This window comes from Procambarus clarkii, chromosome 53 (genome assembly GCF_040958095.1).
Source record: "Procambarus clarkii isolate CNS0578487 chromosome 53, FALCON_Pclarkii_2.0, whole genome shotgun sequence".
NCBI classification, from domain to species: domain Eukaryota; kingdom Metazoa; phylum Arthropoda; class Malacostraca; order Decapoda; family Cambaridae; genus Procambarus; species Procambarus clarkii.
In genome coordinates, this window is record NC_091202.1 from 24035048 (window position 1) to 24059061 (window position 24014).

At 44.5% G+C, this 24014-nt stretch overlaps 1 protein-coding gene across 1 annotated transcript in view; it reads right to left on the reverse strand.

The window, feature by feature from the left end:
- mRpS5 (mitochondrial ribosomal protein S5) overlaps positions 1-24014 on the reverse strand; it is a 59656-nt gene that overhangs the window by 9554 nt on the left and 26088 nt on the right. The window contains exons 3-7 of the mRNA XM_045756519.2: positions 23424-23549; positions 21003-21230; positions 13488-13718; positions 10550-10749; positions 2413-2568 (exon numbers count right to left, since the gene is read on the reverse strand). Coding sequence (XP_045612475.1) covers positions 2413-2568; positions 10550-10749; positions 13488-13718; positions 21003-21230; positions 23424-23549 — 941 coding nt within the window. The remainder of the gene's footprint in view (positions 1-2412; positions 2569-10549; positions 10750-13487; positions 13719-21002; positions 21231-23423; positions 23550-24014) is intronic.

Below are 24014 nucleotides of genomic sequence, written 5' to 3' on the forward strand. Positions count from 1 at the left end.
TCATATCCCTCTGCAAGAATATTCTTTTGAACTTCTCTACACCTGCTAGACAGCACTTCCTTTCTAACAGTTCCTCATTTCGCGATTTCGCTCATGAAAACCACCTTTATCATTCGGGTGAGTGAGTGAGTGAGTGAGTGAGTGAGTGAGTGAGTGAGTGAGTAAATACCCTTAGAATGAAAACTTTGGGGTATACAATGGCACAAACCCAGTGTAGGGAACAAAACATGAAATAAAGCCAATGGAATTGTGGTAAAATGTCATACATTCATAGCTCCTGTATTGGGGGCAGAGCTAATGTCACACCAGCTGGACGCTCGCTCGACCGTCAAATCAGACGTGTTCTGATCGTCAGGTCAGCCGAGTCGAGCTTGCGTTAAGGTTGGTAAAATGTAATTTCTACCCGAATCTCTGAGTCAGGAATTACTTTCTTTGTTTAATTTCATTGCTTATTGTTAATGACAATAATTGTTATTTTTGTTGTTAAACTACCTATTGTTAAACATATTGCTTAATGTTATAAGCAATACTAGCTTGTTGTTAAACTACTTATTATATACGGTGCTGAAACCGTATGGCTTGTAAACCATATGGCTTGTAAACCGTATGGCTTGTCTTATTGCAGGTTATTACACTGCAATTATATGATCAATAAAGCCTCAAGTTTGGTGATGCCTTTGTTTTACCACCGGAATCATGGAACATACGGTGAAAGGAGGATTAAACTGATAACAGGAGCCAAGAATAACAAATCCCCAGCACACCTTCAAAAGAGAAACACCATATCTTGATCATATTGTGATGCGGGTTCTGGGAGTGCTTTTACTCCTTAAGGCCAGAGCTAGGCGTGACATGTGAGATTAGCTGCGAGAGGCATGATCTTCCCACTCTAAATCCATGTTGGCCTGGGTTGTGGAGGTCATTGATCTCCATAAAACTGGAAATCTGACTCCTGATCACACTCTCAAAAACTTTTATTATATGGGACGTTAGTGCGACTGGTATGTAATTCTTAGACAATGCTTTGCTTCTTCCGTATATCTAAGGAGGCCTGGTCAACGACCGGGCCGTGAGGATGCTAAGCCCCGAAAACACCTCAAGGTAACCTTACCTTGCAAAGAGGAGCTTTATCTGCTGATTTAAATGCTTCTGGTATATCCTCTGTGTACAAGCTCTTCCTGCCCACTGAGTGCCTGTGCTACTAGCACCTTGCATTTCTTTATAAATATTGAATTTCATGAGTCTGGACCTTGGGCTGAGTGCATGGGCATGTTTTCAATTTCTTTTTCAAAATCTGCAGCGTTCATGTTGATATCGGTTACATTTTCAGGAGTTTGGATATCAAGCATAAAGAAGCTGTCCGGATCTTCCACTTTCATGCTGTATATTGGGGGTGCTAAACATGTCCTCATACTGCTTTTTTAGGACACTTCAGTCCATCTCAACCATCAAGCTCCAGAGGGGAACAGGCACCAGCATTACCCAGGGCAAGGAACCTTGAAAGAAGGAAACCCCATGTGACACACTCCCAACCCCACTTAGAGAACACCCTAACCATAGTCTGGGGTAATGCCAGTGACAACTAGAAAAGGTACCTCTAGTCATAAATGGCTAGAGATACCTTCTAGAGAAAGTAATGGAAGTAAATAGAGAACTGAGGATTATGCAATAGTGCAGCTGAAAAAACATGGACATGAAGATGAAAAATAACAATGACAAGTACACTTAGCGGAGCTCAGAAGGACAAAGAGCAGCAGGGACACCTGGGGTACGTATAACCAGGTGCATGACTGACTGAAGCAGTGAGCTGGGACCCCAAGTCACTGGTGCTGCCATCTGGTGGTGAGCAAGTGTTGCTAACAAGTAGTTGGTTCTGGAACACGAGTATACATATAATTTTGTATCAGGGTTTCCAATATTTTCCATACAGTTGCTTGTTTTGGGTACTATACATTTCTGGTGGGTTGTTTTCTGTGGTCTGGGTTGATCTATGTATTCCCAGACTCCCCTTGCCTCAAATGAGGAGTGCAGATTTTGGTACTGGTCTTCAGTAGGCACTTATGATTCAATAGATCCTGGTGGAGTACTTAAAAATTGGGGTACCCAGGTTTGGTACTTCAGGGAGTTATTGAATGAAGACATTCATTCATCCCAGACATACTCAGTGGCTCAAATTTCGAAGAGGTCGATCAGGTCGTTTACTTGGATAAATGTATTCTTCCAAAAGGAAAGTATAAAAATATGTAATTTCTATAATAAACTAATGCATACCTACTAGGAATCTCTAAAAATTCTAAAATTAGGACACAATCCAACATTATGAGGAAATTAAAAAGTTTTAAATATAATTCTTTAGAATTAATAACAAATGAACAAATATCTAAATCTGCAATTGGAGCAATGTTAACTTACACGTGTAAAATCAAGTTCTTCGCTGGTGGGTATTTCCTCTGGTAAGCGCACCTTGCTTGACTGAGGTGCTGCAACTACCCTGGGAAAATTCAGGTTCTCTTCACGAAACTCCACAAGGTTCAGCTGCTTTTCATCTGCTAGTTGTTGGTGTGTTTTCTGGAAATAGTAAATTTGAAATTGTTAAATCATTAGCATCATCATCATTATTTATCCGGTGTACCACTACTGTGAAATGTGAAAACACCAGTATGGAGACTGATTGGAAATGTAATATGGGAAAATAAAATTAATGATATACAAAATGATACCCAGGCCTTTTTAATACTAGAATGAAAATGGGGTCAATTTAACTGCTAATTTAATCATAACTTTGAAATGTTGTATTTCCTTAATATTTTTTTAGCTATAGGTGCTGATGTAAGACATGTTTTAAGAACTCTTGTCAGTTATATTCTGTTCCAGATATAGTGTGTCTATTTGACAATCAAAAATCAAATATATGTTGTAACACAGCAATGTGTTTGCACACGCCGAGTTCTATCGCCAGTCACTCCTCAGTCTGGTACTAGTCTTCAAGCAGTGAAATATATAAAGCGACTACTCAAGTCTGAAGCTATTTGAAGTACAAATAATTTCATGTGTAGTGATTAATGAATATTTGCCAAATATTGCCTCTCAGCAGCACTGATAGTGAATATGGCCCTTCCCCCCCTGAGCCTAATGATTCACATGGAGTGACTACAAGTCAAATACAAGAGATTTCTTGTGGTGTTGTAGCGAACACCGTATAACCCGAAGAGGAAGCCGGAGATGCAGCATCCGACGCAAGGCACCCGGAGGACGAACCCAGGGATAGCAAGAGTGGCAGAAGGAACGGCCCCGAAGGAATCAGAACAGATGCCGAAGCCAAACCCGATCCAGAGGGTAAACTGGCACAACCAAGTTCAAACTCCCACACAGCTGCTCGAGCAACCGCCTAGTGACATGGGACACCCTCAGGAACAGCCGAATGCAGGACTGCAGCTGGAGCAATGCCGCAGGAGAAAGAGACACGGATGTCGTCTGAGAATCCCAAACAAGGTCCAGCCAAGTTCAAACCTGGGACAGAACCAAATGGTACTTCCTCCAGTTCACCAGGAACCTGAACCTAGCGAGCTGGGAAACCCTGGTGGGCAGACAAGCAAACTGACTGGGAGCCCACACCAACCAGTCGTCAAGGTAAACCAACACCCGAACACCTAGCAGATACAGAGGGGCCACCACGGCCCAGGTAAGATGCGTGAAAACACGAGGTGCCAGATTCAGCCTGAATGGAAGGTAACGAAAGCAGTAAGCCTGCCACCCCACCACAAAACCTAACCAGTCCCTGAACCCCAAATGAATAGAGATGTGCTAATACGCATCTCAGAGGTCCAGACATACCATCCAAGAACCCCGCTTCAAGAGCAGCCAGACCTGGGACAGAGTGGTCATCCAAAAGGAGGGCAAGGAATCCAGTGATTCAAACAGGACAAGTCCAGAATGAACCGAAGATTCATTCCTGTTGAACATTGAACAGTCCCGTTTCTGCAATGGAAACAAGGGAGAAACCCACTTAAGGGACAAAGTCATTTTGAATACGCCCAAGCGCACCCACTCTAAGATGACCTGATGGAGCGAAGGTGAAGAAGCCTGCTCTGCCAGCCCCGATCCTCTGAGAGGAGGAAGAGCCGCCCATCGCCATTACAGGCCGGAGGATATGACCCGAAACGCCCACAGATCAAGGGACCAAGTGTGGGCAAACAGAGCCAGGTTGCCCCCCCCCCCCATCGTCACGTCAATGGGGCGACCTGCAAAAGGGCCGGCGCCTCTTCCGAGAAGCCAACGTACGTGCAGAGCGACCACCACACCAACCAGATGAAGATGGCTCTGGAGGCGGCACCGGCACAGAAGCTGGCACTAAGAGCATACCTCGACCTGCAGAAGCCTGAGCCCTGGCTGACCATTCCGGGAAGCGTGAGAATGTCCACCCTGGATCACCAATAATTCAGAAAGAGGACAAAAAGAAAGACTAGCAGAAGTTGCCAGCAAAAACTGAGAAACAACCACGTTCAAGAACAACAATGAACAGAAAGGAGACGAAAATTTAAGAGCCAGGGCCCAAGCCAAATCAAAAGAGCACGAGGACAGCCTGCCGACATGCAAGTCAAGAGGCAAAAAAACAGAGACACCGCCTCCCGGAGTTGCGCATACAGTTTCAGCAATGCCGCCGATGCCCTAGCAACTGAGGCCACCCGGCACTCAATGCCTCCCCATCCTCCACAAGCCAGTCTGAGGACAGCTCGGGAAGGTAAAAGAAGCACAAGACCAAGGCCAGATGCCCTTGAGCGCGAAAATCCTCTGCAACCAAGGCAGCCAAAAGGGAAGGGACCTGAGCGTGCAACTGGAGCAAGTCAACCTCATGAGGAAGCACAGGGGTGTAAAGGCATGCATCCCGAACCTCCATAAGGGAAATCCGAGAGGTGGAAAACCTTTGGAAGAAGATCCTGTCTGTCACAGTTACTCAACCACTATGACAAAATCACAGAAGCCCTAGAAGAAAAGCAAAATGCAGATGTTGTATACACAGACTTTGCAAAGGCGTTCGACAAATGTGACCATGGGGAGATAGCTCACAAAATGAGGTCAATGGGAATAACTGGAAAAGTAGGACGCTGGATACTCAATTTCCTGTCGAACAGAACACAAAGAGTAACAGTCAATCAGATAAAATCGAGTCCAAGCGATGTTAAAAGCTCTGTATCTCAAGGTACAGTCCTTGCACCGCTACTGTTCCTTATTCTCATATCTGATATAGACAAAAATACACGTCACAGCTTCGTGTCGTCCTTCTGTCCGTGTCTTCGATGACACAAAAATCAGCATGAAAATTACCTCTGCTGAAGACATTGAAAAACTACAAGCAGATGTCAACAAAGTTTTCGATTGGGCAGCAGAAATAGCATGATGTTTAACAGTGATAAATTTCAGGTACTCAGGTACGGCAAAAATGAGGATCTGAAACATAATACAGGGTACAAAACACAATCGAATCTTCCCATAGTAAAAAAACAGCATGTAAAGGATTTGTGAATAATGATGTCCGACGATCTAACGTTTAGGAAGCATAACCAAGCAAATATTGCGTCAGCCAGAAAAATGATCGGATGTATTACGAGAACTTTCAAATCCAGGGATCCCATCACAATGGTTGTACTCTTCAAGTCACTTGTGTTGTCCCGTCTTGAGTACTGCCCAGTACTCACTTCCCCCTTCAGAGCAGGAGAGATTGCTGAAATAGAGGGAATACAGAGAACATATACAGGCACACATAGACGAGATAAAAAACCTAAATCATTGGGATCGTCTCAAAGCTCTCCAAATGTACTCTCTAGAAAGGAGACGAGAGAGATACCAATTAATATACACATGGAAAATACTGGAGGGCCAGGTCCCAAATCTACACAGTAAAATAACAACGTACTGGAGTGAACAATATGGAAGAAAATGCAAGATTGAACCAGTGAAGAGCAGAGGTGCCATGGGCACAATCAGAGAGCACTGTATAAACATCAGAGGTCCGCGGTTGTTCAACGTCCTCCCAGCGACTATAAGAAATATTGCCGGAACAAACGTGGACATCTTCAAGAGAAAACTGGACTGTTTTCTAAGAGAAGTTCCGGATCAGCCGGGCTGTGGTGGGTATGTGGCCCTGCGGGCCGCTCCAAGCAATAGCCTGGTGGACCAAACTCTCACAAGTCGAGCCTGGCCTTGGGTCAGGCTTGGGGAGTAGAACTCCCAGAACCCCATCAAGCAGGTATCAAGCAGGTATACGAAAACCCCGAACCCTGCAACAGCAAACCCCCACCCCGAATGCAACAAGGCCCAGGCACGATCAAACGGGACCCAAGCGCTCCAAGCCAACTCCCTCCCCAGCCCCGGAAGCCTGAAAACCAGGCTCCGGGACAGAGCCATCTTCCACCCTTGAAGACAAAAGCAGAGTTCAAGGGAAACTCACAAAAGAAGGTGGTCTGCTGATAAGATCCAGAAGCCTCGGCGGAAGGATCAGGCTCAAGGGCCTCAGTCCCCCACAACGAATGGGGCAGCCCCCGGACCCACTCAAGTCTCATCTCCAACTAGGCCCTGCCTTGACTCTACAACCCTCATACGTTTGGGAGCCGGCAGCATAACATTGCAATAACAAATACCTACCATACCTACTTGACCCCTAAGAACTTCCGAAGAAGAATGAGTAAATTGGATAACGACCTGGAACAAGCCTCACACGACTCCGGATCGAAGGTGTCCCCAACCCAACAAGCAGCATGACGGAGGCAAAACAGATGATCGTCACTTTGAGACAAGGGCAACGAATTACCTTCAACCTCACGCAAAGTGAGAGGGGACTCAGAACCCCACTGACTCAGAAGACCCCAGTAAATATAGTAATTATAGTAAACCCAAGCCCCGACGGAGGTTTTCAGGGCCCGCAGGGTGGATGTATCCCTACGGGAAGCCCAGGCACTGGTGCTGCAAAGTCTGTTGAACCACGTCTATTTACCAGGCAAACTGACCCCTGTGAAGGGAGCAACCTCGGGGGCGGAGTGGAAAACTACCGAATGGAATTTAAGTGCACCTAATGGGAAGCCAGGCAGCCCTCCACCAGGCAGAAAATAACAGGGAAAAGAAATTAAAAGAAAACCCCCAAAAGTGCACCACAACAAAAGGCCAGAGAGAGACACGGCCACTGCCAGTATGCGAGCTATGCAGCACCGTGCGCCCCAACCCGTAACAAACACACCCTACCCAGGTCTAAACAAAAACACCAAGACCCCCTTCTCCTGCAGATCCCAAGGGCGAGTTCAATGACAAGTGACAGCAACCCCTATGGGAGTGAGAACCCGAAAGCCCCAGAGAATATAACCCTATAACCCTGAGACCTAAAGGAAGTACTTTCAGGGCACCTAGGGAAGAGAACCCTAAGCGTATGCAGCCTGAAGTACCGCTTACTCCTGGCCACCGCCCAACACAAAGCAGGTAACGCCGCAAAGGCAAAATCCTGACGGGAAATTGAGGCCGGAGGAGATATCAACCCCAGTTGGCTTCAGTCGACGAACTAGTGAGCAGGCAGCCAGCTCAGGTGGGCGCCCCCCCCCCCCCTGGGGAAGGCAATCAACCAGGTAACAAGCAGCGCATCGGTTTCATGGCGATTTCCTTGTTGCCTTGTTTTTCTTGGGGGGAGTACTTAGGCTCTGTTCAGTCTTGGGTTGTAATTTTCTATCAGTTGGGGTCTGTTTTGGGGCACCTACCTTTCTGGGTGCCTAATGTCGGCCGATGGCAGACATGAATACACATTCAAAGAGTGGAGTTTTCATAGGTCATTACTCCCTGCGCCTCTCTGAGGGAGCCAGGTTCTGGCTCGTGGTTCCCAGTAGGCAGAACTCCATGTGACCGAAGCCCCAGACTAATATAACTAATATCAGTCTGACAGCTCCAGGGAGCCGACGGGGCTCCCCGCAGAAAACAACACTGAATGTAATGAAATGCCAACTTCTGGGTGAGCCCTAGTAGCACCCAGAATCTATCTCACTGAGATGGTTCCCAACTACTAGATTGCATCAGTCAAACCCACTTGATACCTGCTTGATGAGGTTCTGGAAGTTGTTCTACTCCATGGAGTTCAGTTCTGCCTACGAGGGACAGCAGCCAGAATCTGGCCCCCCTCACAAGAGGCACAAGGAGCAGATGACACTCTGCCACCTCACCAGGAGACACCCAAAAAGTCAATGAACCAACACAGACTGGATTCAAAAGAGACCAAAGCCTTGCAATCCACCGAATGAAATACCCCAACAATGTAAACAAACAATTGACTCTCAAAACAACCAAGAGCTCATTCTCCCCACCCCTCCCATTCATTTGGGGATGGAGGGAAGGATGGGCTCATGCTGTCCACTGGCTCGAGCGGTTAGTTCTGGAGCAAATGTATACACAAAACATTCCAAATTGACGACTTGGGAGGGGAAAATCATTGAGTCACTGGGGCTCACTCAGGAACACGGGTTTCATTATACAGTATTCAACACCAGTTTTTTGGAGAAGTCCCTTGTGGCTCCCTGAAGCTAACTATCCAGAGAAAATAAAACTGGTATATACTAGTGAGGAGGAACCTACAAAGCATTTACTGAGGTAGACACAGTGGCACAAAAGCAAAGGCAAATAGCCATCACCGGGCACACCACATGATGCCCTCCAGGCCTAACCAACCAAAGGACCCCTCCAGAAGTTGGCCAATTCATTCTCTGCCAGAAAAGGAGGAGCTGGCTGCAAACAAAATGCCTACCTGACGGAACAGCATTCTAGATCTTGTGTAACATCAAACGAGGGCTTCTGATGTTATGATGTATGGGCTTCTGATACTTCTGATTATGGGCTTCTGATGTAACATCAGATAATCGATCAAATACAGGAACAGGAGAAGCTTACGTTAGAGATAATTGTCCACATTTTATCAAATAAAATTTTTAACCTAAAATAACAAAATAAACTATGAGGATTCATCATCTGTTTAAATCTATAAGACTGTTGTAATTATTAAAGATTAATTAAACTGGTTTCACTGAGGACTTGCCCTATGTTATAATAATTTTTCCCATAAATAACATGGAAGGGCTGATGCAGTCCTAGTGACTTATTTCTGTCACCTAGTCTTACCTCACAATGAGACAAACACGAGACTGGAATTCATTTCTGTCAAGTCTAGTACCTAAATAGGAGTTAAAAAAAACAGCATTGAATATAATGAAATGCCATTTACTGGGTGAGACCGGGAGGCTTCCCGGAGCTAATCTGGATGACATGAATGTATTAGACACTGGCATCAGTCAATGTGCATGCAGTTCTAGGCCGACCGGGGACCACAAGAGACATGACTCTCCCCCCTTAGAGAGGCATGAGGAGCAATGGCCTATAGAAACCCCATATGGTTATAAGCATTTCGCTCCATACGGGGGACTTCAACGCTCGACTTCACTCCTCAATGCGAAGTCAAGACAACTGGCTGCAACCGCAGACCCAATGTAACACAAGCCCGACTAGGCCCAGGAACATTGACAAGGTAGCAAGCGGCCAGGAGCCTGTTCAACCTCAAAAAAACCTGTGCCCGAATATCAGCCCAAGACATGTTACTAAAGACGGCAGCCAGTCTTCAAACTGACTGCCATCTAATTTATGAACAAACTTCCTAAGTTATATGGCAAACTTACGAACGTCGTGGGCACAAGGATAGACCGCGGGCTGGCTGGACCAAATAACCTTGCGGACGACCTGGTTGACCCAAACCCTGTAACAGGAAAGAAGGAAAACCGAGTCAACCCAAAGCGCATCCCCGGCCACCAAGGCCATGGCGTGCAGGTAACGGCGGAGAGCCTCAACCGGACAACACATGATGCACCTGCAACCTGACCAACCAAGAATCAACAACACAAGTACCCCTAAAGAAAGCAGCAGTCTCATTCTTCGTGAGAAAAGAAGGAGACGGTTGCAAACGAATAAACCTACCACCAGGACCAAAAGAGCAGAAACCCCTGTGCCGGAGGAGAGCATGAAGCTCCCCGACCCGACCCCCAGAGGCCAATGCCAACAGCAAAAAAAAGAGCCTTGGGAAAATATTCCTGAACCGAATAAGTCACCACAAACAGAGGAGAAGAGAGAAAGGAGAGCACCCAGTCCTAACAACCAGGACAGTTCAGGCGGCGCATGAGCAGGATGGAGGTGAAACAACGCACAAGACAGCTTGCAGAACGGTGCAGAAATAGCATCAATGACGAACGCAAGCTGCAGCGGCTCCGCCAGTGCTGCACGATACGAGGCGCCAGTATTCTGCATAAGATAACAGTCCTGGAACAACCACGAAAGGAAGGCCAAGACAACATTATCAGAGACAGAAGTAAACCTACGAAGGGATAAGAAATAATGAAAGGACTGCCAAGAAACTTCATACTGCTGCCAAGATGAAGTACACAGGTGGACACAACAGGATATTTCATTCAAAATCACTGCAGAAAGGCAACTGGGTTTGTTCAAAACATGCAAAAAAATTCAAACCAATGTACATTACCTGATTAATAAGGCCTAAGAAAAAGGCCTTAGTGAGATTCTGCACATTGGTGGATCCTTCAACTTTAGCATGAATGTCCTTGATGCCGATGGTTTCACAGATTGAGCGAATGGCTCGGTGACACACCAAGCCATATCCCTTGGGCATTTTCTTGACAAACAATTTTGTATAACCATACTGGGTGAAGAAGTCGTGAAGCACTATGTAAACAGGACAAATGATATTAGCATTCTATAATAATATGAAATATTCAAAGGTATCAATAAATAGAAAGTATAAAACAAAAATCAAATGTTAAATATAATCAAACACACTTTGGTGATGGGGCCCTCGGGAGCCGGTCAGCCGAGCGGACAGCACGCTGGACTTGTGATCCTGTGGTCCCGGGTTCGATCCCAGGCGCCGGCGAGAAACAATGGGCAGAGTTTCTTTCACCTAGTGCCCCTGTTACCTAGCAGTAAAATAGGTACCTGGGTGTTAGTCAGCTGTCATGGGCTGCTTCCTTGGGGTGGGGGCCTGGTCGAGGACCGGGCCGCAGGGACACTAAAGCCTTGAAATCATCTCAAGATAACCTCAAGATAACCTTCTAAACTAGAGTGCCAGCCCAGAGACCAGGCTGCAGGGATGTTGATCCTTGCAACCAATGCACTGTAAGAGCAACATAAGAAGACAAGACAAGCCCACCAAGCCGGAGAGAACGTTATGACCCAGTGTATTCACCTTATTATTAATATACACTGTCCTAACTTTATAAATAAATCCTATATTATTGTTGTTTAATAAATAAACTCATTAATTTTTAAGTTAAACTTATATTCTAGTAATAAGTGACAAAGTATTTTTTATGTCACTATAATATCAATGTATACCTGCTTGGTTGATACCTACTTGATGGGGTTCTGGCAGCTCTTCTACTCCCTAAGCCTGGACCGAGACAAGGCTTGACTTGTGAGAGCTTGGTTCAACAGGCTGTTACTTGGAGCAGCCCGCAGGCCCACATATCCACCACATGACAAAGAGTGCTGGGAAGACAGGACACCACAAGTGTAGCTCTCATCCTGTAACTACACTTAGGTAATTACAGCCCGGTTAGTCTGGCTCTTCTTAAAAAAAATTATTTAGTCTTCTCTTGAAGATGTCCATGGTTGTTCCGGCAATATTTCTTATACTCGCTGGGAGGATGCTGAACAACTGAGGACCTCTAATGTTTATACAGTGTTCTCTGATTGTGTTTATGGCACCCTTGCTCCTCACTGGTTCTATTCTATTTTATGACCTGGCCCCCCCAGTGTTTTCTATGTGTATATTATTTAATATCTCTCTCATTTCCTTTCTATTGAGTACATTTGGAGAGCTTTGAGACGATCCCAATAATTTAGATGCTTTATTGCGTATATGTATGCCGTTTATGTTCTCTGTATTCCCTGTATTTCTGCTGCCCAGTTGAAAACTTTATTAATAGATGCTTGTAGTTTTTCAGTGTCTTCAGCAGAGGTAATTGTCATGCTGATTTTTCTGTCATCTGCAAAGGATGATACAAAGCTGTGACTTGTATTTTGGTTCAATATCTGATATGAGAATAAGGAAAAGCAGTAGTGCAAGGGTTGTACCCTGAGGTACAAAGCTGTATATGGACTCGATTTTATTTGGTTGACTGTTACTCTCTTCTGCTTGACAGGAAATTGAGTATCCACCTCCCTACTTTACCTGTTATTTTGATTGACCTCATTTTGTATACTATCATTCCATGATCACATTTATCAAATGTCTTTGCGAAGTCCGTGTATACCACATCTGCATTCTGTTTTTCTTCTAATGCCTCAGTGATTTTGTCGTAGTGGTCAAGTAGTTGTGAGAGGCATGACCTTCCAGTTCTAAATCCATGTTGGCCTAGGTTGTGGAGGTCATTAGTCTCTATGAAACTGGTGACCTGACACCTGATCACTCTCTCAAATACTTTTATTATTAATTCTTTATTATTAAACCGATAAGCAGTTCTAGTGGGTGTGGTAATGAAATCCAAGCACAGCATAGCACCACATGCTACCAACGGACACCACCACCTGATGCAGCAAAAGCCTTTAATATACTATACAGAATGCTAACTAACCACATCTGTGCCATTATCATCAAATTCCTGGTCACTAAATCATGAATATGAATAATTTTCCATAAGTTTATTTTTTAAAGAAACATGAGGTCCCATTGCATGATGCATAGAGGCATCAAACCAGCAGCTGTGGCTGTCTTCCTCCAGCTTGTTCTCGCGAGCCTTCCCAACAACAATAAGAAACTATCGTATTAAAATGCCTTATCCTAACAAACCACAGAACATCCCCCCCCCCCACAGAAAATGGGACATTATGTCATTTCGTGCCCCGCTATTATTTTCTAGTATGACAGTTTTGACCTTACGTTAAGTACTATATACATCAAAATGTAATGTCCTATTAAGAGGACGAGTTGCTTCCTTACTTTGGGAACATCACTAGCATTGGGTTTACTGATATCTGAACCTTGAATATAATCTTTATCACAATCAGGGATCTTCTATGTCACTATCATCAATAAATAATTACAAATACTGTACTCATTTATTTCATCTTTAAATGATGGTGTAAGCATGGGCTGCATGGCAATGGTGTGAGCTGCTGCTGAATGTGCTGTGTTAGTATCCCGGCCCTTACACCCAGAAGGGGAGCCAATGATTTTTTCCTAGATGGTATCTGTTTACTGGAGACCTGAGGAAGTGGATGTAAGTCCAGTATACCCAAGGGAGTTTTAAATCTGCACTAGAACTAAAAGTGTCCCCTGGTTGCTGTGCACACCACCAATGCAGTGACCCTGTTGTTATGCACAGTTGAAGGGCTACACTTCAACTGTGTAGAGTTAATTGGTAAAAAATAACTAATTGATCAAAATATTTAGCTTGACTCACCTGTGTGCTCATTGTAACGTTCAATGTAAAGCAATCTTTGTCCTGCTACATTCTTCGCTTTTCTGATGACATCTGTCACAGTTGTCGCCTTGGCTAATGCAAAACCACCTAAACCATTACCATTTCCTGTTACAACAAACATGCTCATTCGTCGTTTCCTTCCAAAAACTGCAGTCATACATGTTACAACTTTCAGTTCCAGTACCTTTGTGTCAAATCCTTCAAAATTATCTGAAATATATAAAAAAACATTCAGTGCAAAAAACCAGCGTTGCATGTAATGAAACGCCATTTTCCTGGGCGAGACCCGGAAGCTTCCCGGAGCTATCCAGACTGATAAGGATATATTAGACTTTGACTACCCAAACACGACCCGGCGGGTAGACCAACACAGCAAAGTTCAGGCTCCCAAACAAACCCTCAAGCATCTGCCGGGTGACCCGGGAGCCCCCAAAAATAAGCGAAGGTGGGACTGCAGCTGAAGCAGAGAAACCGGAGGGAGAGGCAAGGAAGCGGACCGAGAGGCCTACACAAGACCCAACCAAGACCAAACCCGAGAGGGAACCAGATGGAACTTCCGCCAGGTCATCAGGAATTCGAACCCGGCGAGCTAGGAAAGACCCAAACCCCTGGCGAGCAGACATGCATACTGACTGGGAGCCCACATCAACCAGTCGTCGAGGGAGGCCAGAACCTGAACCCCTAAACGACGCAGACAGGCCACCACGACCCGGGTAAGGCATGTAAACACGCAAGGAGCCAGGTTCAAGCCGAATGGAAGGCAACAAAAGCAGTAAGCCTGACGCCCCACAACAAAACTGAGCCAGTCCCAGAACCCCGGATGAATCGGGGTGTGCCAATAAGCGTCCCAGAGGTCCAGGGACACCATCCAAGCGCCTCACTCCAAAAGAAGCTGGACCTGGGACAGACTAGTCATCCAAAAGGAGGGGCAATAGACCCCGGGGTTCAGACGAGACAAATCCAGAATGAACCTCAGCAATGCATCCGGGACACCGCATAGTCCCGTTTCAAGAGTGGGAACAGACGGGAAACCCACCTGAGGGATTTCGTTATTTTGACCACACCAAAGTGCACCCACTCCAGAGGTGGGTGCGCTTTGACAGACTTCCAGACTTGACACAGTGCAGGAGAAGAGGCAGGCCCCAAACCCACCGAAGGGGAAGGGGCCACCCAACGCCTCCACAAGCCGTCAGAAACAACCTGAAAAGCCCACAAATCATGAGACCAGGCGTGAGCAAACAGCACGAGCCTCCCCCACCCATCAATGGGGGGAGGCTCTCTTCCCCCCATTCAATGGGACAAATCGCTAAAGGGCTGATGCTTCTGTCGAGAACCCAACTGACGAGCAGAGCGAACACTGTGCTGACCAGACGAAGGCGGGTCTGAAAGCAGTGCCGGCTCTAAAGATGGCACCACCTGCCTACCACGGCCAAGGAACTCGGAGCCCTGGCATGACCTCTCCGGGAGGAACAACCAAAAGCGGTCGTCGACCAGGCCTCCTATTTGCTTGGACTGGTCAACCAGGCTGTTGGACGCAGCTGCTCGCAGACTGACATATGAATTACAGCCTGGTTGATCAGGTATCCTTTGGAGGTGCTTATTTAGTTCTCTCTTGAACACTGTGAGGGGTCGGCCCTTTATGCCCCTTATGTGTAGTGGAACCGTGTTGAACAGTTTTGGGCCTCTGATGTTGATAGAGTTCTATCTCAGAGTACCTGTTGCACCTCTGCTTTTCAACGGGGGTATTCTGCACATCCTGCCATGCCTTCTGGTCTCATGTGATGTTATTTGTGTGTGCAGGTTTGGGACCAGTCCCTCTAATATTTTCCACGTGTAAATTATTATGTATCTCTCCCACCTGCGCTCAAGGGAATACAGATTTAGGCTCTTTAGTCGGTCCCAGTAGTTTAGATGTTTTACCGAATGGATTCTAGCAGAAAAAGATCTCTGCACGCTCTCCAGGTCAGCAATTTCTCCAGCTTTGAAAGGGGCTATCATTGTGCAGTAGTACTCCACTCTCGAGAGCACTAGCGTTTTGAAAAGTATCATCATCGGTATAGCATCTCTAGTGTGAAAAGTTCTTGTTATCCAACCTGTCCTTTTTCTTGCAGTTGTGACGGCTACTTTATTGTGTTCTTTAAAGGTAAGGTCTTCCGACATGAATACACCCAGATCCTTTACATTGCCTTTTCGTTCTATGTTATGATTTGCCTGAGTTTTGTACATGGTTTCCGTTTTTATATTTTCATTTTTTCCGTAGCGCACGAGCTGGAACTTATCTTCGTTAAACACCATATTATTTTCTGTAGCCCATAGAAAGACCTGATCTACATCTGATTGGAGGTTTGCTGAGTCCTCTATGTTGCCTACCATCATGAAAATCCTAGTGTCATCTGCAAAGGATGATACAGTGCTATAGACTGTGTTCTTGTCTATGTCCGATATGAGGATGAGAAAAAGTACTGGAACAAGCACAGTACCCTGGGAGACTGAGCTCTTCACTGGTTGATGGGTTTATTTTGTTGACTATTACACATTGGGTTCTGTTAGTCAGGAAATTGTAGATCCATCTGCTTATTTTTCCGGTAATTCCTTTTGAACGCATTTTATGTGCAATAACACCATGATCACATTCGTCAAAGGCTTTTGCGAAATCTGTGTAAATTACATCAGTGTTTTGTTTGTCTTCCACAGCATCTAATGCCATGTCATAATGGTCCAACAACTGTGATACGAAAGGGCGCCCTGTTCTGAAACCATGTTGTCCGGGGTTATGCAGATGCTGTGATTCCATGTACATATTTTGTGATCTTACTTCTTAGCACTCTCAAAGATTTTTATGATGTGTGATGTTAGTGCTATCGGTCTGTAATTTTTTGCCTCTGCTTTATTTCCTCCTTTATGAAGTGGTGCTATCTCTGCTGTTTTTAGTATGTCAGGGATAACACCAGTATCTAGGCTTTGTCTCCAAAGAATGTGAAGGGCCTGCGATAGTGGTTTTTTACAGTTCTTGATGAATATGGAGTTCCAAGAATCAGGGCCTGGTGCAGAGTGCAAAGGCATACTGTTTATGGCTTCTTCAAAATCTTGAAATAGGGTACGATGCTCAAGTTGTTCCGCGATTCTTTTCTTCGCCTATAGAGGGAACGACGTTCCCATTCCAATCTGCATCTCTCTTTTTTTCTTAGGGGTATGCGGTTTGAGCATGTTTCTAGTGCTACTGAGCTTATTTTTTTCAGGCATTGGTTCAGGTTTAAATTTTCTAGCTGCTCTTCCCAGTTTATTTCTGTGAAGTCCTGGTTTATTTGCTCCCAGTTTACCTGTTTATTATTGAAGTTGAATTTCCTGAAGTCTCCTCCACCGAGAATCGGGACTGATTTTGAAGATCTATTCCCCATGCTTGTCAGAACTTCAATTAAGTTGTGATCTGAGTAACAGGTATTTGTAATTATTATGTTCCTGATCAATTCATCATTATTGGTGAAAATGAGGTCCAGCATGTTCTCCTTCCTAGTCGGTTCTACTATTTGCTGGTTTAAGGCAAACCTGTCGCACATCCGTAGCAGGTCATTTGCATGTGCCTGTTTATTTAGGCTACTTCCTGGTATTCTTTCTGATATTACTGTATTAGCCAGGTGCTTCCATTTCAGGTGCCGTAGGTTGAAGTCCCCAAGCAGGATGATGTTTGGGGCTGGATTTGTAAAGTTTTCCAAGCAGTGTTCTATTTTCATTAGTTGGTCTTTAAACTGCTGAGGGTTTGCCCCCGATGACTTGTATACAAGGACAATAACTACATTTAGGATCTCTATTTTGATTATCAGCACTTCCACCATATTATTTGTGGTGTTTAGCAGCTCAGTATAGATGAGTGTGTCTTTGATGTAGATGCTGACCCCACCCTGTAGCTGGTGTTTCCTGTCACATCTGAAAAGATTGTACTCTGCGATCCATATTTCACCATCATGGTAGTCCTTTGTGTGAGTTTCCATTAGGGCTGCAAACACTTCATTTGCCTCATGAAGGAGACCATCTATAAAATGAACTTTGTTGGATATGCGTGTTTTAATATCCTGGATGTTGGCAAATATAAATGATGTTATCGTGTTTGTGGAAGTTCTAAATGCTTTACTTGGTGTTAATATCTGAGGCTCTGGTAGGAAGGCCAGTGTGTTTGCACCCTCTCTAGCATTTAACCAAGATAGTGGTAGAGTCTGGACATTTTTAGCCATTCTTTTCCTCTCTCTCTCACTAAAAAATCATCCTGGTCGATGGAGTTGTGGCTGTTTTCATAGTGGCGGTCTGTTGGTTATATTCGCCTGGTAGCCCTTATATGAAAAGCTGGACATTCCAAATTGAAGCTTTCTTTCCTGGCTAAAGAGTTCTTGCAAATTTCTGGGTGAAAGAATTCACAGGTTTTGGTACATTTACCCGTACTGAGGAAGTTTCTGCACTTTCAAGGGTGATCGTATTTACATGTTCCATTTGTTCTTCCCAATCTTCCATGCTTACAGGTACCCCATTTGTAATACCGACAGATTTTGGGTCCTTGTTGTTTGTTTCCCATTGCCAGGGACCGCGCTCTGCTGCAGCACCCCCGACACTCTGCTCTGTTCCGGTGCCCGTGACACCCCGCTCTGCTCCGGCGCCATCAACACGGCGCTCTGTTCCGGCGTCCCTGACTCCGCGCTCTGCTCCAGCACCTGCGACACCGCGCTCTGCTCCGGCGCCCTCGACTCTGCGCTCTTCTCCAGCGTCCCCAACTCCGTGCTCTACTTAGGCGCCGCTGACACTGAGCTCTACACCACGTCTGTTTGTACCTGGGTTTCATGGACAGTTTGTTTGAAGACATTAGAAATTGCTATGCAGGCATTTATTAGTGATTCTCTGTTTTCAGCAGGAGTTTTATCCAGGATTTCAATCACCTTCAAGAAAGTTACATCATCATTTTTGCACAGCCAGTACACAGAGTGGTCTCCGAGACCATTTTTCCTTAGATTAGGGGACGCATCCCTTGGATCCAAGTGCCCCAGTGAGGTTTCCCAAGGCCCTTAGACAGGAACACACTTAGGGAAGCTCAGGCAGGAGTACTGCTAACTGGTGCCCAAGTCTACCCAGAAAACTGCTAAAAGCCGAACCCCCTGGGACGTGTCCACTCATGGGGGCCTAGCAGGGGACCACCAAGAACACTAGGGGGAAACCAAAACCAAGGCCAGAAACCCCCACCAGGGAGGAAAACAAAAACAAAAGAAAAAACTCGCAAGAGGACAACGTACCCAGGCGGAACAGAGCTGGCCACTATGAGAGGTGAAAACTAGCTGTGCAGTACCCTGCGCCCCTATCAGTGCTACCCCTACCCAAAGGCAAACAAGGTTGCATGAAACACCCCAGCACACTAAGGGTGGTGGTCAATCACCAAGCAGCAAAAGACCTAGCAGAGGTAGATCCCAAGGTGACTTGTGGAAGGTGGCCCCAAGCTCAAAGGGCAGCACTTACAGGGCACCTAGGGAAGGTGACCCTAGGCACATGCAGCCCGAGTACATGTGAAATTACTCCTGGCTCACACCCTCACCAGAGAAGCAGCACCACACCACAAGGCACAAAGCTGGAGGACAGGAAAACAGAAGCAGAGTCACATGGCCGTTTCCAATCTCATCAGCCAAAGAATTGAGGTGTGGATAGCCAATGTGAGGCTCTGGGGTTCCACCTTCCCCCTCCCAGGGAAGGGGGGAGCTGCGCAGACAGCAGTGCAGTGACGTAGTGACGTCAGGCTCGTTGGCTCATTTCCATTTGGGGAGTTCTGTACACTATTTCGGCTTTCGGTAGCAATTTCTTAACCAGAATAGGGGTTTGTTTTGGGGCGCTTACCTTTCTGGGTACCTAACCCAGTTGATGGTAGACATAGAATGCTTTCAACCACATGGGGGTTTGTATAGGCCATTGCTCCTCTTGCCTCTTCTAAGGGGACCAGGTTCTGGCTCATGGTCCCCGGTAGGCCTAGAACTCCATTCACATTGACTGATGCCAAAGTCTAATATCTTATCAGCCTTGATACCTTCGAGGAGCCGAAGGGGATCCCCCCCCAGAAAACAAGCTTCGACTGTAATGAAAGCCAATTACTGGATGAGACCCCAGAGGCTCCTTGCAGCTATCACGCTGATACAGTGCCAGACAAAACAATGGTTGTTTGTTTTCATAGTTGGTGAAGTTCTTTTGGCAGTTTTTGAGGCTGTGATCTCAGGTTTAACCATGCAGTAGTCTGTGTTGTTTCACTGACTTTCTGAGTGCCTTCCCTGGTGGTGGTAGACACGATTAACTTTAAATGTAAAGTGTTCATAGGCCAATAAGAACTCTATGACTGATGGCATCTAGTAGTATGGCACTGTATCAGTGTGAGAGCTTTACGAAGCCTCAAGGGGCTCCCCACAGGAAATACATATTCTGCTAAAGTAATTTATAATTTGGCAAATAAAACAAACAGAACAGTTATGCGAAACATCTGCTTATGAACAGGTTTGAAGAAAATGCTACGAGCTGAGAGTAGAAGAGGGGAAATTAAAGAACTATTGAATAAGTTACATAAATATGCTTCTAAGATCTGAGATTATGTTGGTGAATTATGCCACAGGCATTGCCATGGCTAGAATCAATGGAAACAAATTATACATAAAGGAGAAAGAGTAAATGAGGACCAAAGCTGCAATGAATACAACTACAGTACAAGTGATTCAATCATACGGGGTCAGTTGAGGACAATATCCATAGTCTCATAGATTATGAAATGCAAAGACTAGTGCAACATATTCCCATTTAATATGAATGGTAATCTTTAGTTTTGTTTTGTTTTTTTACACAGGTGGGTACAGGAACAGATGACTTGCAACGTATACGAGTTTAGGTGACAAGCCTCAAAGAGTTTAGTGATTTTTATATTTATTTAATATGGTGTTATAGTGACTCCTGTTAGCAGGCTTAGAGCTTTCCCTTCCCATAGCACATGGCAAGCCTTACCCACTAGTTTTTCCTGGAATATGACCTGTGAATCGTTTAACAAGGTACCCAATAGCCAAAAGAACGAAAAACCCTGCTTATGGAGGAAAGCATGACACTCCTGACCCTACAACCAACAAAGTGAGAAGTGATGTAAGGTGAGTGTGTGCATTAAGTGCAAGGTATTGCTAAAAGTTAAGACTAATGGCATGGCCAAAAATACAAAAAAAATACTGTACTAGGTCGCCCATTATCCTTCCACACGCTCATGTATGTCTGAAAGTGAACTGACTGGTACATGTCCCCTTTCAGGAATGCGCAAACTATAGCTTGCATATCGGGGTACGTGGGTACAACATCTACAAACATGGTGTCCCTCTTTGTATCTAAATATTCACACTCAATAAGAAATTAATCTAATAGATCTAACACTATTTTCCATTGCAATTTTATGGATCAGGAATACAGTACTGAGTTTTCACAAATTTTCAAAGGAATCAAAATTACCTTCTCCAATGGGATCTGGTGGACCTATGCTCCTTCCAGGCATCTTAGTGCCTGACCAACCTCTTTCAAGAGGACTGATTCGGAGAGCACGAAATGACCCCATAGAATTCCTCATTTTGATGAGCTTTGCTTCCCTTTCCTCATCTTTTGGAAGCTTTTGCTGCTGAACAAGTTCTCTGCCACGTATAACAGGTGCATTCAGGCCTGGCCACACCATGTTTTCCGAACCTAAAAAGACAAAAATTAGCAATGCATAAAATATCAATTATTTAAATACAGACAGCCATGTGCTTTATGAACGCCATGTATCCAAAAATGCCAGTTTCCTAATTTGGGTTGATTCGGATACTCGAAGTTCGGATAGTGCAAGGTTCATATATAATAGTTCAGGCAGCTCATCAGGCAAGCGTCCACTAGGCCTCATTGCCCAGGGTGGTGGGGGGTGGGGGTGTTTGGGTGAATGAGCCTAGTTTGCCCACTGACCGTGTCGGGCACCACTCTAGTGCCTTCTACCGTGAGGCCCCAGATTCATGGCCAATTGTTTTGATTTGTAATGAGACTGGAGTGTTCATTCTATGTGTTGGATATATCACCACAATCTAGGAACATCCATGCACGATGTCAACTCCAAATGCACCCACTGTGTCAGTGAAAGCTTCAACAAGCAGGATACGTAAAAGATAGAGGTCAGTGATGACATTTGATAAAGTTGAAATAATTAATTTAAGAAGGTCACGAGTGAAGTCCCAAAAAGTGTTGCGAGCGCTGAATGTGGCATTAGCAAGAGCACAGTTTTTATCTTAAGGCTAAACCTATAATTTTGTACTATTTCTCTAGAAGTGGAAGTGATATTGCAATATGAAATAGGAAGGTAGTAAGTAAAGCAAAAGTGGTGTGTGTTGATAATGCAGTGTAACAGTGGTACAAACAGAAGCGTAAGGAGACGAAGAAGCCAGTGGCAGGCAGGGTGCTCATGGAAAAAGCACGCGAGTTTCACCAATCAATGAAAATTCCTGAAAAGTGTGTATACAGTGATGGATGGCTCCGAAGCTTTAAAATCCGCCATGGCATTAGGTTCATTAGCATACATCGTGAAAGGCAGTCTGCTAACACTACTGGTGCTGGCGAGTATTTAAGTACTGTACTTGTGATTGGGATTAGCAAAAACCCCCAGGGTTTTAAAGTCAGCTAGATGTCTTCCTATGATTTATAAGGACCAGTCAAGTGAGTGGATGTCTTGAGTAGTATCTGTAGAGTGGTTTAATAAGAACTTTGTCCCCGAGGGTGAAGGAGCACCTGAAAAGTGTTGGCCTCCCACAGAACAGCAAAGTTGTGCTGCTGCTAGATAATAGTGTAACACATCCACTAAGTGATGAGCCAGTAAATGGCACATTTACTAGCCATTTACTAGCTACTGGTAATTTTCTTGTACATTCTTACCAGCCAATTCAACTTCACTGATCCAACCCATGGATCAAGGAATAATTAAGAACCTTAACCCCTCAACTGCGCCAGCCAACAAATGTCATTTTGAGAGCTGTCTATTTTTTTTTAATTAGGCTATATTTTAATGTTTTTAAATGTTTTCATCACTCTTTGTGTTTTGAAATGAAATTAGTTTAGTTTGGAAACATTTTGACATTAACACTACCTGAACATTTATAAAAACAACAAAAATATGTCCTTAACAACTGCACCATGAAATTTTTGCCAAAAACAGGTGTGCAATGCATGGGTTAAGCATCACTACAAGAGGTTTGCCAAATGTCATCATAATTAGCCAGGAACAATTAAGGACTTTTTTCAAGTCTACATGATACCACATAATAAAATCAACTATCTGGACTATTCCTAATGCATGGGACAAGTAAAGTTACACTAAGAAATGGTTGGACAAAATTTTGCTGTCATCAGGTCTCTATCCTGAGGAAGATGACGGGGCAGATTTTGTAGGATTTGTGGCCAAGAAAATTAGCAAAAAGAAAAAATTAAGAGAGGAACTCCTAGTTTACATCCACCACATCACCTCTTCCATGTAATAACAATGCTCCATCATCAACGATAATCAAGTTAGCAAGTGGATCAGGACTTCTCGTATTGGTGAGTACAAACAGAATACTGTTGAACTTATGCCATGAATTTGTCGATTTTTTCCCCCAGATTTTCAGAATGACAGACCACATATACAAACACAAGTTATCTGATGAGTTACAGCCCCGACGGGTTCATGAAGCACCTGGCCGTTTGTATTTACAAAACTATTTTATAAAAGTTTATTAAAACTTAAGACCAAATGTTTAACATAGCAATGCAAAATATCAAACATATACTGAATAGCACCTTGGTTCTCTGACATATATTCATTAAAGTAATAAATATCCATTTCAAAATCAGTCTAGTGTTAATTGTAGTATTACTCACCTATGCCAATTATCTGTCCTCTGTTGAGATTTTTGGCAATCTTCCTGCCGACACCCTTCCCACGTCCTTGTTTCCTCCCAGCATTGCTTACGCTTGTCACACCTTTCCATAACTGATCAGCCGTTACTGCAAAAACAAATATAAAGTGAGATAATCCGACTGAGTATACCGAGTATAAAAATAACCTTTTAGAGCAGAATCATTTGGTTGGCCACTAATATAAGATCTGCTGTGGCTAAAGACAAGATAGTGAACAGACCAGCGGGAAAATATTCTACCAAGAGTACCAACATAAATTTTTCAAACACCTCTTGCAGTAATATAAGGTACTAGGGATACTCAATCCAGCCCAGAATGACAACAGAATGTGCATTTATGAAAACTCTCAATCCCTTCTCTGGCATTTATGATGACTTAAAGAAAACTCTCATATATAGCTCAACAGTCAAGAGTTCCAAGATCTAAGAACTATCCATATAATCCCTTACCCAAAAATAAAGCAATGAATGTAATGAAATGCTCCCATCTGATGGGTCACTCAGTAGCTTCTCAAAACTACAACATGGAGAAATTAAGTCTTAGGATACATAC